Source organism: Mercenaria mercenaria, chromosome 16 (assembly GCF_021730395.1).
Source record: "Mercenaria mercenaria strain notata chromosome 16, MADL_Memer_1, whole genome shotgun sequence".
Lineage (NCBI taxonomy): Eukaryota > Metazoa > Mollusca > Bivalvia > Venerida > Veneridae > Mercenaria > Mercenaria mercenaria.
The window spans coordinates 45,636,668-45,651,049 of NC_069376.1; the positions used below are offsets into that span (position 1 = coordinate 45,636,668).

The 14,382-nt window shown below is 35.9% G+C and overlaps 1 protein-coding gene across 1 annotated transcript in view; it reads right to left on the reverse strand.

Annotated features, from left to right (window-relative positions):
- Nucleotides 1–349: 349 nt before the first annotated feature.
- The window catches only part of LOC123541368 (1-deoxyxylulose-5-phosphate synthase YajO-like), a 34,564-nt gene continuing 20,531 nt past the window's right edge, over nt 350–14,382 (reverse strand). The window contains exons 2-9 of the mRNA XM_045326821.2: nt 11,822–11,949; nt 11,344–11,489; nt 6,335–6,491; nt 5,128–5,301; nt 4,086–4,183; nt 3,636–3,820; nt 1,907–2,046; nt 350–1,343 (exon numbers count right to left, since the gene is read on the reverse strand). Of these exons, the coding sequence (XP_045182756.1) occupies nt 1,230–1,343; nt 1,907–2,046; nt 3,636–3,820; nt 4,086–4,183; nt 5,128–5,301; nt 6,335–6,491; nt 11,344–11,489; nt 11,822–11,932 (1,125 nt within the window). The 5' untranslated portion in view covers nt 11,933–11,949 and the 3' untranslated portion in view covers nt 350–1,229. The remainder of the gene's footprint in view (nt 1,344–1,906; nt 2,047–3,635; nt 3,821–4,085; nt 4,184–5,127; nt 5,302–6,334; nt 6,492–11,343; nt 11,490–11,821; nt 11,950–14,382) is intronic.

The window sequence follows — 14,382 nt, forward strand, 5'->3', positions numbered from 1 at the left end:
ATGTGGTGAACATTTGTGCCAAATTTCTTCTTTGAAATCCTTCAACCAGTTCAAGAGTTACAGAGCGGGTACGAAACAAAGTCATATGACATATGACATCTAAGTTTGACGTTGCATTTGAAGCGAGCCGTCGAAAACATGTGCCCTGCACGTCGTCTTGATGTGGTGAACATTTATGTCGAGCTTCTTCGAAATTTTTCAAGGGGTTCAAGAGTTACAGAGCGGACACAAAATTGCTAACGGACGGACGGACACCGGCGTCATAACATAATGCGTCCCTTCGGGCGAATAAAAAGTGAAAAGGCGCGTCTTTTCTCAAGAACGAAGGCGAAAAGTAATGAAAATGCTGTACATGATTGATATCGTTTATTTTATGCAAGATTTATACATGTTACAATGACAGTTTAAATTAATATTGTTAACATATATATGTAAGAAAAAATATATTTACAATTACCAGAAATAAGCAATAGAAATAAATACTTGTTAAAATATTTGATTTAGAATGTTTTCTTTTTGTGTGTAAAAATTCAGCCACTTATGATTTTATATGTTGCCCTCCGTGCATTTGATATTCTTTGCACTAAATAATCTGAACATAATCCAGTTTGATAAAATGATGGCAAAAACATCTGCAATAATTCGCATCTGAGCTTCAAAAAGGATTTTAGTCAACGACGAATCACTGTTTGGAATATATCATTTCTTGAATATCATTCATTTCTTAATATCATTTTTTTCATAAAACATTCCAGTCATTATAACCGGAAATGAATGTGATGTACTATGGTTAAAATCTTGGTTTGTTCTTCAGGAGTGTGCTGTGTACACTTCAATATGCTGTGTTTGCACTGACTTCAAATGAATTTTAAATGAATATACTTCATGCCAAAATCGATAAACTTTACTTTACTTTACTTCGGTGTCTTTTGTACACAGACCATACATAACACATGCTTATCTCTGGCATTCAGAAGTTTTCTCTCTGTCCCACCCACCGTTAAATAGTACCTTGTTCAAAGTGCATTCAAACTTAATACATAGGAAGACATTTACAAAAGTCTTTTGATTTACTTCTTAATCCTGTTGAAAATATCATATTATTGTAAATATTTTTGTAATGAAACATGTATTTAACTTAATAATGTTTCCTAAACTAAACGCAACCTGTATTCTACAATTATTGTTGTACATGTATTCTAAGCTGTTTTCTTCTCATCGTAGTTTCTTCACACTTTGTTGGACCGGTTAAACCTATTCATTCTTTCCAAATTCCCCATTCCCCAGAGCCAGTCGTATGGGTGGGGCTTTAATAATGGAGCGGCCTCATCCAACTCTTTCATCTGTAAATACGCATTATAGACTTCAAGTTCTCATAGAAAAAAAAGAGATGGAAAGCATGTCCAAGATACTTGGTTGTGAACATGTCCAGAACATGTCCAAGATACTAGGTTGTGAACATGGTTGTGAATATGTCCAAGATACTAGGTTGTGAACATATCCAAGATACTAGGTTGTGAACATGTCCAAGATACTAGGTTGTGAAACGAGTCCAGTGGTTACCTTCCCTTGCGTCGATTGTAACAATAATTAATGTACCGTAATGGGAAGTTATCGCTGCGGTGCGTTTGAAACGGATCTCTCGGAGACCATACTGATGCAACTGATTGGATGTTTGTTAGCTACGCGTTTGAAATTGACAACTGCCAATTTTGCATTCAAAGACTGGTTCCAGATCCAATTTAATAACCTTGGAGCTAGATATCACCGAAAAACGAATCGAAACAATAAAATGTGACAATGTTAAAATCACAAACATCCCTCCATGAGTAAGTTGATAAAGCAATTCAGAAGTCCTAGTAATTCAACTTTATGTATATTAACTTCTGAAAACTGTGTAACATACCCCTTCAGGTGAGATTTCCCAGCCTCCAGATGCGCCCATGTTGTCTTCTAGTTGCTGAATTGATGTACATCCAATTATCACAGAAGACACAACTTCTTTCTGTAGAAGCCATCGCAGAGCTACCTGGGGGACAGTTTTACCTGAAACAAATCATTTACTGCGGAGGCACGCGTATCAAACAAAATAATTACGACTGTTACGCTACGAAGGAAAAAGATAGATGCTTTCTGTAGATATCAGTAGGTCATTCAGTTCATTCCCTTAAAAATACTGACTGAATGGCGAACAATGCTGATCATGGTCAGGCTGCACGGATGTGCAGTCTGATCATGTTCTACACTGGTCGCAAAGGCAGAATCAGTCGTGTTAAGCATGGTAAGGGTTAATATAGGAAAGTCCTTTCTGCTGAATTTACATGTACGTTGTTTGCACAAGCGTAAAACTGTGAGTACCGGTAATGTAGTTTGCAGAAATATATCATACAGCAATCGAAATGTTCTCATACGATGATTTAGGACAGGGCAATTTGACAAAGAAAGAATCCATCAATAACGTCCGCTAAAACTGGACAGGTGTGGAAAAGGAACAAAAAGAAAACCATCACAAAAAACAGGATATAAAGACTACGGTCTAGTGTCGAAACAAATAACGAATGGGACAGACAAAAATTGATGTCTTATTTGCCGATGGTTTTTATTACACCTCCGCAAACAGTTTTGAGGTGTAAATAGGACCCATCTTGTACCGTCGGTTGGTTGCCAAATATTTGTGGTACGAAGTACACACACAATTTTATCGTATTATGTTTGTATATGACTGCAGTACGGTGTTCCATTTCGGCCATCGTTGTTTCTCTCCTTCTTACCTACCTAGCGGGGAAAGTATACATTTATCCGAGCACGTGCCGGGGATAGATATTCCTGTCTTTCCCTAGGGAAAAAACCTTGTCTAAAATAGCGTGCACTAAGGTGACGTCACATAGTACTGGTACCATTTTGACGTCATAAATTTTATAAATAATGTCAGGAAATACCCAAACCTATTTGTCTCTACGATCAGACTATTTTGAACATGATAGGCAAGAAAAATTATCTAACATGCCTGCCTGTGGAAGACAGCTGTTTTCCCTACCCTCGGGACAGCATGGATAAAAAGCCTCGCTAACGCTCGGTTTTCCATTCCACACTGTCCCTCGGGTAGGGAAAACCACGTCTTACACAGGCAGGCATGTAAGACCCTTATATTCTCCCTGCAGGTTGATAAGGGCGACAGGGCGATAATACGGTGCGAAGACACGAAGATATGATAAGATGGCGAGAAAATACTATGCCAAATGCGAAAACATGATGTATAGATGCGACATCAATACAGTCCTTTCTTATCGTATCATAGTTTAACATACCACTATCACAATATCACCTCTCGACCTAAATGCGAAAGTACAATGCTAGTATTATGATGTAAAATATAGTGCAGTAACACAATGTGAAAGTGCGATGTTAATATCGCGTCATCGCATCTTGTCATCGTATTTTCCATCATGTTATCGTGTCATCGTATCGTATCTTCCTGTTATCACACTATCGTCGTTACCAGTTTATAGGGGACGCTAGCTCTAAAAGGAATGTTACATCGGACCAAAGAATATCATTTTATCACAAGACAGGCAATATAGTACCACGTGAAAACGCAAAAATTAAACTGAAAGTTTAGTGAAGAGTGTTCGTACCATTAGCTTTAGCGACTTTTTCCATGGCTGCAATCAGTTTCCAATAGTTTTCATCACTTCCGAACTCTTCCCAATTACTCGCGGAGGTATTTTCCCCTTCCTCCCTTTTAGCATGCATGTACCCGGCTCGACTTCCGGTTGCGTCAGGTTTCTGGTCTCTCTTGAATTTTCCAGTAAGCATACCCCTACGAGTGCCAATTAATGAAAAAAGATATATGTATGAAAATTCAAATATTTGTTTCTCTTCACGTCTCAGAAAATAAAAGAATTTAATCATATACAGTGTCTACTTAAATGGTTCTGAATAAACTTCCATTTGGGGACAAAATAAAACATTTTGTTCAACACGACGAATTATGAAAAAACACAATGCATCAGTTTATCAGAAAACAATATCTAGTTTCATTTCATTTACCGTAAAATGCTTTTGTATATTTTAAATTAAATTACCCTCTTAATGGACTCCATGGCAACACGCATATCCCGTCATTCTGGCAGACCATAAAAGCTTCAAGCTCGGAATCCCGTCGCAGTAAATTGTACTGTTGCTATACAATATAAACAAAAAATGTGTATTACATGTATTAATTTCTATTTCTTTCATCAACCGTTTGGTTTATATGGTTTCAGAATGGGTATATCTCGACATATGTTTTGTGTATTTTGCAGTTGTAAAGATAATCATTTGACCAACCAAGCTATATTAAGACTGAACTTAGCAGAAGGGCTGCTGTTAACAACAGCACCGCCTATGGATGGCAACGATCGTCTGTCAGTGCTTGACATCAGATAATGTTAATATGCAAAATAAAAATCTTGACCTAGTTACACGTCCACTGATGATAAGAAAGGGAACAAAGTTTCAAGGCTATAGCTCCAACAATATTCAGGAAAGGTGGATCTAAACACATATTTTAACCCAGAAATACAAGCTTACCTAGTAATTTCATTTATTTGGTTTAGAGTCAAACCCACATAATTTAGATGGCGACTTTTCTAGCTTTTGTTGTGGAAGAAAGACCTCATGAACCACTCCGAGCATGAGCGTGCACCTAGGTAGATTCACCGACATTCCGTTAGCCAGCTGGATAGCTTCCTTACATGAATAACTCTACACCCTACGTGAGGTTTAGAACCGAAAGTGAGTCGAAAACAGAGATCGAAACAACTCGTCTACGGAGGCCACTACAGATTTCTTTACGTATAAAAAGGGCGATACTTCTAACATAATGCAAGTGAGAGTTATCGTTCTTGATTTTCGTATTCATTTGGTGATGATGCATAAGTTATCACAAATTTTAAGCTCTTGTTGTATTCACGAAAAGCGGGCATACACAAAAACCATAAGAAACAAACGCCAATTTGCCAAGTATAAAACGGCATTAACTCTTAAAAAATGCAAGGCCAACCCCGATATCAACGATCCGGTGATGACAACAGAAGGTAGATTTCTTTTAAAATCAGACGAGTTAGAAATGAATTAGCCATTTACCTGTAAGCTGACACATGGGTTTATGTTAAGCTGCTTCGTTGTTTCTACAATTTTCTGCATTTGCCAACCACACAGATTACAAAATCCATAGTAACGGATTTTCCCGCTCTTTACGAGATCATCAAAAGCACGAAGCGTTTCTTCTATTGGTGTAGCATTATCCCACATATGAGCCTAAAACAATAGAGAAAACAGAAACTCACCTTATAAATGATAAACAAGATGGCCATGATGGCCTTATACCGCTCACCAAACTTTAACAGCTTAAACTGGTTAAATAAGAAACATTCCTATCCAATTACTTTGAAAACTGACCCGCAGATGCCCAGGAGAAGAATCGAAATAATTTGAAAAATCATGGTAGAGGATCATCAAAGGAACGTTTCTGTGAAAATATTTTCTGATCGGGTCAGAGATTAAGGAGGTGTCATTTAAAGATTTTTTTCTTTTTCTTTAGGAATCGTACGAATTTTAACAATCTTAATAGAAGGAATATTAATTTGTATGAAATTATTTCTAAATTCAACAACCAGTTTCTGATAAATTCAAGCTATAAAGGGTAAAGTGACTACGCTTCCTGGCGGCCATGTTGTTTTTGACGAATCCGAATAATTTGAATAATCTCGGTAGAAGAAAAAAAGAAACATTTCAGATTTCTGTAAATTAATTTTAAATCTGTCCGGCAGATTCTGACAAGAAGATTTTTTAAAGTTTCCACCATATACATAATTATACAGACATGTGACCACGCCTCCTGACGGACACGTTTTTTCTTTACGTGTCGTTATAATTTGAACAATCTTGGTGAAAGATCATCCAAGAAACATTTCTGTGAAATGATTTTGAAATCGGGGCCGCAGTTTGTTAAAAGAACATTTTAATTTGTTCTTTTTCCGTTGCCATGACAACCAGAATTATGCAAGGAATTGATTTCTTTACTGAACCACCTAGAAATTTGTGAATTGCTTTTGATGTTAGCAAGTGGTTTAGAATAAGATGTCATTTAATGCAATTGTTGACAGACGCCGAAAAAAGCTAAACTTGAGCACTTATAAGAGTTTCAAATCCGTTAGATTCTTGTCTTTAGATTCAACCCTGTCATCAAATACCAGAAGGCGCTCAAACTTTCTCCACAATCGTGTTATATCAATGAAAGTAAGTACAATCCCAGTTAAAAATCCTTCTTCAGAAAATAAACATTTCAAACCTGGTACAAATCTATATAATCTGTTTGCAGTCTTTTAAGGCTATCCTCACAACTTTTGATGATGTGTCGTCTGCTAAGTCCAACGTCGTTTAGGGAAGAGAAGTTCACACGGAAACGAACTTTGGTCGCAATGATAATATCGTCTCGGTTATTTTGCCTAGAAAAAAATAGTGCAGAACTTGCTTTCAAAGCATCATGCAAATACATACAACCAGCAAACAACCTGGTTTGTCGAAAGAAGACAGAGAAAGACTCCTCACTCGTGCCTGAAAAAATGCTTGCAGTATAATCCTATACCTTAGAGAATATACAAAAGAAAATAACCCTTTACCACAGAAAATATACAAAAGAGAATAACCCTTTACCCCAGAAAATATACAAAAGAGAATAACCCTTTACCAGTGATAATATACAAAAAAGAATAACCCTTTACCACAGAGAATATACAAAAGAGAATAATCATATACCACAGAGAATATACAAAAGAGAATTTAACCCATTATCACAGAGAATATACAAAACAGAATAAACCTATACCAAAGAGATTACAATGTATTCAAAAGAGAAAAACTCTTTACCATAGATAATACACAAAAGAAAATTACCATTTACGACAGAGAATACATGTATACAAAAGAGAATAACCCTTTACCACAGAGAATATACAAAAGAGAATAACCATTTACCACAGAGAATATACAAAAGAGAATAACCCTTTACCACAGAGAATATACAAAAGAGAATAACCCTATACCACAGAACACAGAGGGTATATACAAAAGAGAATAACCCTTTACCACAGAGAATATACCGTGAAAAATCCTATAGCATAGATAATATACCAAAGAGAATAATCCTTCACCATAGAGAATATACAAAGAGAATAATCCTATATCACAGAGAATGTACCAAAGATAATATGAAATAAGGCACTGTCTCAATCGGGAATCGATCTGACTTCAACTCATCCCATAACATTTGAAAAGAACTGTCTAATAACAGCAAGGAAGGACACATTTTTTTAATTCGATAGTAAATATCTCATTCGGTATATCGCATGTTACCGTAGAGGGATCGATCCCGATTTTCGTCGCTACGCGTAGGATCGATTCCGGGGGAATCCCTAACAATTTAAAGGTAGATTATGGAATAAAAACAACACTGCCCATATTGTATTGTGGACTATTACCGGTAATTTCCGCCTCTTGGATAGACGCACCCTCCGGAGAGATATATTTATTTATATGAACTGTGCTCATTACAAGTACCCAAACTCCAACACATGGTTACTTCTCCTTATCGGTAAGGTAGATTGTTTGACAATATTCCTACGCGGAGGTTTGTCAATTTGACTGTAGATTATGGTTACCCGGCGTTGCCATGCGTGTCGCCATTTTAGGATCACATGGTTAACCATCGTCACGTGATTTGCTTGAAGGCAAGGATTACTTCTGCGCGGAAGTTGGTGCACACTACGTGTGTATATACCATATATCCATATTTGTACTGATGTGCAAGACGTTGCGGTTCGGAAAAGTATACTTCCAATAAATCCAAAGTCAGACGCTCTGTGCGTATGCCGGAAGTACACATTTTTTAATTCGATTCGGTATATCGCATGTTACCTTAGTAGGAACGATCCCGATTTTCGCGACGAAAATCGGTAGGGTCGATTCCGTAATAACCATATACCATAGAGGACAGACAAAAGAGAATAATCCTACACCTTAGAGAATATACAAAGGAGAAAGAAGGAGAGATGTTACAAAGATAATAACCATATATTAACATAAAGAATATAAAAAAGAGAAAAACCCTATACCATAGAGAATATACAAAAGAGAATAACCCAATACCACATAGAATGTATAAAAGAGAATAATCCTAAACAACAGAGAATATACAAAAGAGAAGAACCATATATCATAGAGAATATAAAAAGAGAATATTCCTAAACCACAGAGAATATACAAAAGCGAACAACCCTAATAATACCATAAAGAATATAAACAGAGTATAACCCTATACCACAGAGATTATACAAAAGAGAGAATGACCATATAGCATAGAGAATATAAAAAGAGAATTATCCTAAACCACAAAGAATATACAAATTTTTAAAGTTAATAACCCTATACCAGAGAGAATATAAAAAGAGAATAAGCATATACCCCAGAGATGAAATTATGAGAATAATCCTATACCACAGAGATTATATAAAAGAGAATAAACATATACCATAAAGAATGTACTAAAGAGAATAACCCTATAAAACAGAGAATACACAAAAGAGAATAATCCTATACCATAGAGAATTTACCAAGGAGAATAATCATATACCAAAGAGAATTACCATATAACATAGAGAACAGAAAAACGGAATAACCCTTTACCACAGAGAATATACAAAATATAATAATCCTATACCATAGAGAATTTACCAAAGAGAATAACCATACACTATACAGCATATACGAAAGAAGATAATTCTACACCATAAAGATTATACAAAAGAGAATAACCCTTTATCACTGAGAATATGCAAAAGGGAATAATCCTATACCATAGAGAATATACCAAGCAGAATAACCATATGCCACAGAGAATGTACCGTTGCGAATACCCATATACCATAGAGAATTTTCCAAAGAGAATAACCATATACCATTGAGAATATTCAAAAGAAAATAATACAATACCACAGAGAATATACAACCAAAGAGAATATACAAAAGACAATATTCCTTTACCATAGAGACTGTACCAAAGAGAATAAGCCAATACCATAGAGAAGATACAAAAGAGAATACCCATATACCACAGAGAATGTACCAATAAAAATAACCCTGAACCAAACAGAATAACCATATTCCACAGAAAATGTACCAGAGAGAATAATCCTACAACATAGAGAATTTACCAAAGAGAATAACTATATGCCACAGAGAATTTACAAAAGAGAATAATCCTTTACCACAGAGAATACACAAAAAAGAATAACCATATACCATAGAGAATGTTCCAAAGATAATAACCCAATACTATAGAGAATACACAAAAGAAAATAACCCTATACCATAAAGAATATACAAAAGAGAATAATCCTATACCACAGGAAATCAAGCAAAGAGAATAACCCTATACCACTGAGATAACCAAAGAGAAGAACAACATACCATAGAAGACAAACAAAAGAGAATACCCTATACCACAGAGAATATACAAAAGAGAATAACCATATACTATAGAGAATAAACCAAAGAGAATAACCATATACCATAGGGAATATAAAAAAGAATAATCCTATACTACAGAGAATAAACCAAAGAGAATAACCACGTACTAAAGAGAACAACACTATACCATAGAGAGTGTACTAAAGAGAATAATCCTATCCCATTTAGAATAAACCTACAACAAAGAGAAAGAGAATAAACGTAAGAGGATAAACCTATAAGAAAGAGAATAAACATGTTCTGCTCTTATACTGATTTGCCTACATAAAATATTTAAAAGACACTTTAAACATTTTAACGTTTTTCTTCATGCCTACAGAAGCAACTTTCTTTCCGAAATTACGGTGGTTGATTTCGGACATTTCGTAAAGTCGCGTTGGCGTGCATGAAGTAGTACATTTCGTTGCGCGTGCGCTATAATGCAATTTTGAAAGTTTCAATGTGTCGTATTGACGTGCCAGAACTACACTACCAGGGGTGGCGGGGGGAGGACGTACGGTGGTAAGCTGTAAGGATTAAGTAAGCGTTGGTACAGGGTACTTCATAATATCTGTTACCATTCGCTGTTTTAAATTTGTCAAAATATGGAATGTACTTTGAAATGAAAGTCAATAAGCGATAGGAGATATAATAAAGTTTTTATTTGTTTGTTTGTTTGTTTGTTTGTTTTGGGTTTAACGCCATTTTTCAACAATATTTCAGTTATGTAACGGCGGGCAGTTAACCTAACCAGTGTTCCTGGATTCTGTACCAGTACAAGCCGTTCTCCGTAAGTAACTGCCAACTTCCCCACATGAATCAGAGGAGGAGGACGAATGATTTCAAACACAATGTCTTTTATCAAATCTTCACGGAGAACATACGCCGCGCCCAGGACTCGAACTCACGACCCCGAGATCCGTAGATCTGCGCTCTCCCTATTGAGCTAAGCAGGCGGGCAAAGTTTTATTTGATAAACAACATCAACTAATTAAGGTTTACTTAAAATGCTCACCTCAATGTCCCTTCAAAGAAAAGGTTCAGTTTTACAACATGTGCTCAAGATGACGTCCTCTCTGAAGACCTGACTGCTTTCGCTCGGTCGGTGTTACCATGTCGTCTGTCAATAACTATCCTGACTGTTCAAACATTTTAACTATTCTGTGGACTTTTATCTTGCTAAGTTTTTCATCCTCAGGATATTGTTTTTACATTGATCTAATGACTGTGACCGGTGAATAACTCTCATAATACAGCTTAACTACTTCTGTGCACTTTTCAATTGGCAATGCATTCTTGAAAATATTACTTGTTTTTTTTTTATGACGCAATTTATGACGTCATGACGTCAACGTTTTTCCCGTTATTTTTAAACATTAAGTAAAACTTCATTCTGTCTCCTACTATATAACATGACTGCGTTATGTGTTACATGTACGCTTTATATTAGCTTGTAATGGTAACAAATATTATGAAATACCCTGAATATCTACATAAAAGAGTTTTTATAGCATACAGAGAAGTGTCATATTTACAGAGGAAAGGGGCAAAATTATAACAAAATTCAAGACAATTATTTGTAATTCTAACACGATCCGATTCATTTTCCTTTTAAGCAAAGAAGGCTGAAAATAGTGAATTATTAAACAACAATTCACTGTTCTGATGTAACAATTATTACGTCATAGCGTCAAACGGCATAGCGGCGCGCTGGAAACCAGTGTCAAAGAAACAGATTATACTCGTTAACGGATCAAAGTGTTACAAATCAAGTTAAATGTTGCAAATGCTTACTTTTTCAGCCATGTACCAATTATTTCCTCTGACTTTCCGCTGCTGTACATGTTGGCAGTATCTAAGAAGTTTCCGCCAAGCTCTACATAACGATCCAAGATCTTGTGTGCGTCGGCCTCACTGGATTGCCTTGGGTTACCGAAAATCTGAAATGATATATTCATTCATTTTCCTGTGGGACATTTAGAACTTTATCCATCTGTACGACTGTCATTCTGTCCGCTAATCCCTAAGACTGTCTTTTAACTTAAAAAACTGTCTGTTTTATTAAGGTTATTAAGGCGAATTACTTTAATCTGAATTTCATAGTCATACATACACAAAGTCTGAACATAACGGCATGTTTAGAGTTAAAACATGCGGAACAGCATATTTTCTAGAAATTAAGTTTATCAAGCTTTCCCTTTAATATCACCTTACTGAAGTATTACCTTGATCATATGTATATGATTTTTTCTGTGTGTAAAATATTGCTTACGACAGGTCCTGCATCGCTTTGTCCAAATGTCATGGTACCAAGACAAATGTTGGACACCTTAATTCCAGTCTTGCCCAAGAAGTTATATTCCACCTTTTTCTCATTGGCCATTTTTCGTTCTACTTCCTCTGGAAAAAATATAAAGAGATTTATCTTGGGTCGTCTAGAGATCAATGGTTGACGTACGGCCCCATAACCACCCCCGACCCCATTTTGCCCCTTGCCGTTTCCTTCCCCTCCATCAATATTTAGCATAATTTAATATGTACTTGTTGGATGTTTGAAGCTACCCGTCTGAATTTTTCCATTACAGCTTCTTTTTGTTGTGGGCCTACTATGTAAATGCGTGGCTCTGGGACTGTGGTTTTGGTGCTCTGTGCTTCCGGGGAATCTAGTCTTACCTATTATCTTTTTTCGAGGACTCAAAACCCATCTATGGCTGAACTCTCTTACTAGTATATCATTTTTCATTCCATTTATCGATTTCATGATTTCATTGCTAAAAATACCTTCAGTTTTCAAAACACTGCATAATTACTATTTAATTTTGATGAGCTCTTCAACAAAACTAGGAATATTGTTATACAGAACTCGAGTATGTGGCGAGTGTGAATGTATGTAGGCTTATTCATAGTCGACACCGGTAGTGAGTATGGGCGACTCCTTCGGAAGACTGTAAATAGATTTTCAGTGGAAGAAAAGTGCAAGACATACAAGTCCTCTAGCTTCACCTGGTTCTTTACTTTAGTTTCCGAAAGAACGTAATTTATTTGTAAAGCAACTACTGATATAAAATATGCTCCAACACCTAACAGTATTCCGCAACAGTGACCGCGCTTGATTAAACAATTTGGTAAGACATTTCAGATGACGCTGTTGTGCCAGTTTCAGTTGCGCGGGAGAGCGCAACGATTAAAAGTGTTTCACTAAGTTCCTCACACAGAAAATAACAAATTACATTTTATATAAGGAATAAGGTAATCACCCAATGCCGTATCTACATTGAAGCACACCGAGCTACCTCGGTGTTTTTAAAGCAACTTTTGTTTTGTCTTACATTTGATATATCTATAAAATTCCGCTCTAAACCAAAGAGTTTTCCCTGTTTTCATGACAGTTCAATAAAGAAATACTAGGTCTAGCAGATCTATTCTATATATTCAATGAAGCAAATTTATTTTTGTAAATGGTTTATTCAAATCCTCTTCGTGGATATTACTTTTGTAATGTATATATTTGTTGTCCATATTCGGATTTCTGTATAATACTGAATAATCATTTTGATGTGTCCCATTTAGAAATGCCCAAGTCATATATATATATATTGATAGAAATAATGCATCGACTTGATTTTTATACTGACTTACGGAAGATACAGTGAGTTTTGTTTCTTCTGTGGTGGTAGAGTCAACGGGAACTTCCAAACATAGTCACACATTTACCTCCAAGCATTTCTCATATAAGCATTTAATTTTGTACTTTTGCTTGTAAATCACATAACGTTTTGCTAACAAATTCATGTCTAAACTGGCTTGAAAACGTATCATTTTCTTGTGGAACTAAACATCTTCTGAGCCCACTATCTGTTCTCCGATGTACCAGTTTAGTATGGTAAACCTGTCAATCTGGGTTGCTCAGATTCATTTGTCTGAAATGACTTTTAAATGCATAGTTTTTCCTTACTGAATTTTCCACATTTCTCTAAGAGGATCCCGAATCCCACTTCTACTTTTACTCAAATTACACAGACGAGTAGTGCGCATGCGTACATTTCAACCTGATTTGCTAAGATTTTTTGTCAGAGATGGCGTAAATGTCCCATTCTATCTTGTATGAATTCAAAATTACACGGGGAGGACCCCTGACCCCTATCTCTATTTGTACTCAAGTTATGTACTCCATTTATGCAGGCGAGTAGTGTGTACATTTTACTATGATGTGCTCAGAATTTTGTCTGAAATCGTTTGAAACTAACAGCGTTGTATTGTATAGTGCCAAAACTTTTCAAGGAGGACCGTCCCCGATCTCAACTTGGCTCCAATATTGCAGGCGAGTTGTGTGTACATTTCAAAACTGTTTTGTTCAGATTTTTTTTTTTATCTGAAATAACTTAAAATACACCATTTTGTCTTGCAGAATTTCAAAAGAATTCTCAGGATCGACCCCTGTAATCCTACTTTAACATATGCCACAACTCCATGTGCTTTTTATAGTTGAAGAAAAATGCACAAATTAATTGTTGACTTGTAAAAGCTTAGTTTGTACCTAAGCCCATATATGCAACACTCTGTAGCGTAGTCACATCCGATTATATAGTTACTAAGAACAAGTTCAGTTACAAGGTTTACTATAACTTTTATTCTTACTTCTTGGTAAACTAAGATAAAAACAAAACAGAAAAAAAATGATTACGAATCTAATAACACATATTTTTATAACACATATATCTTGGGCCTCACAATTAGATCTCGTCCAAAGGACTTACAGTAAAACAACTTTGATTGGTACTTTAGTTATAATTTCTATGTCCTTTGGTGGCATGGCGGATATGACACATCACG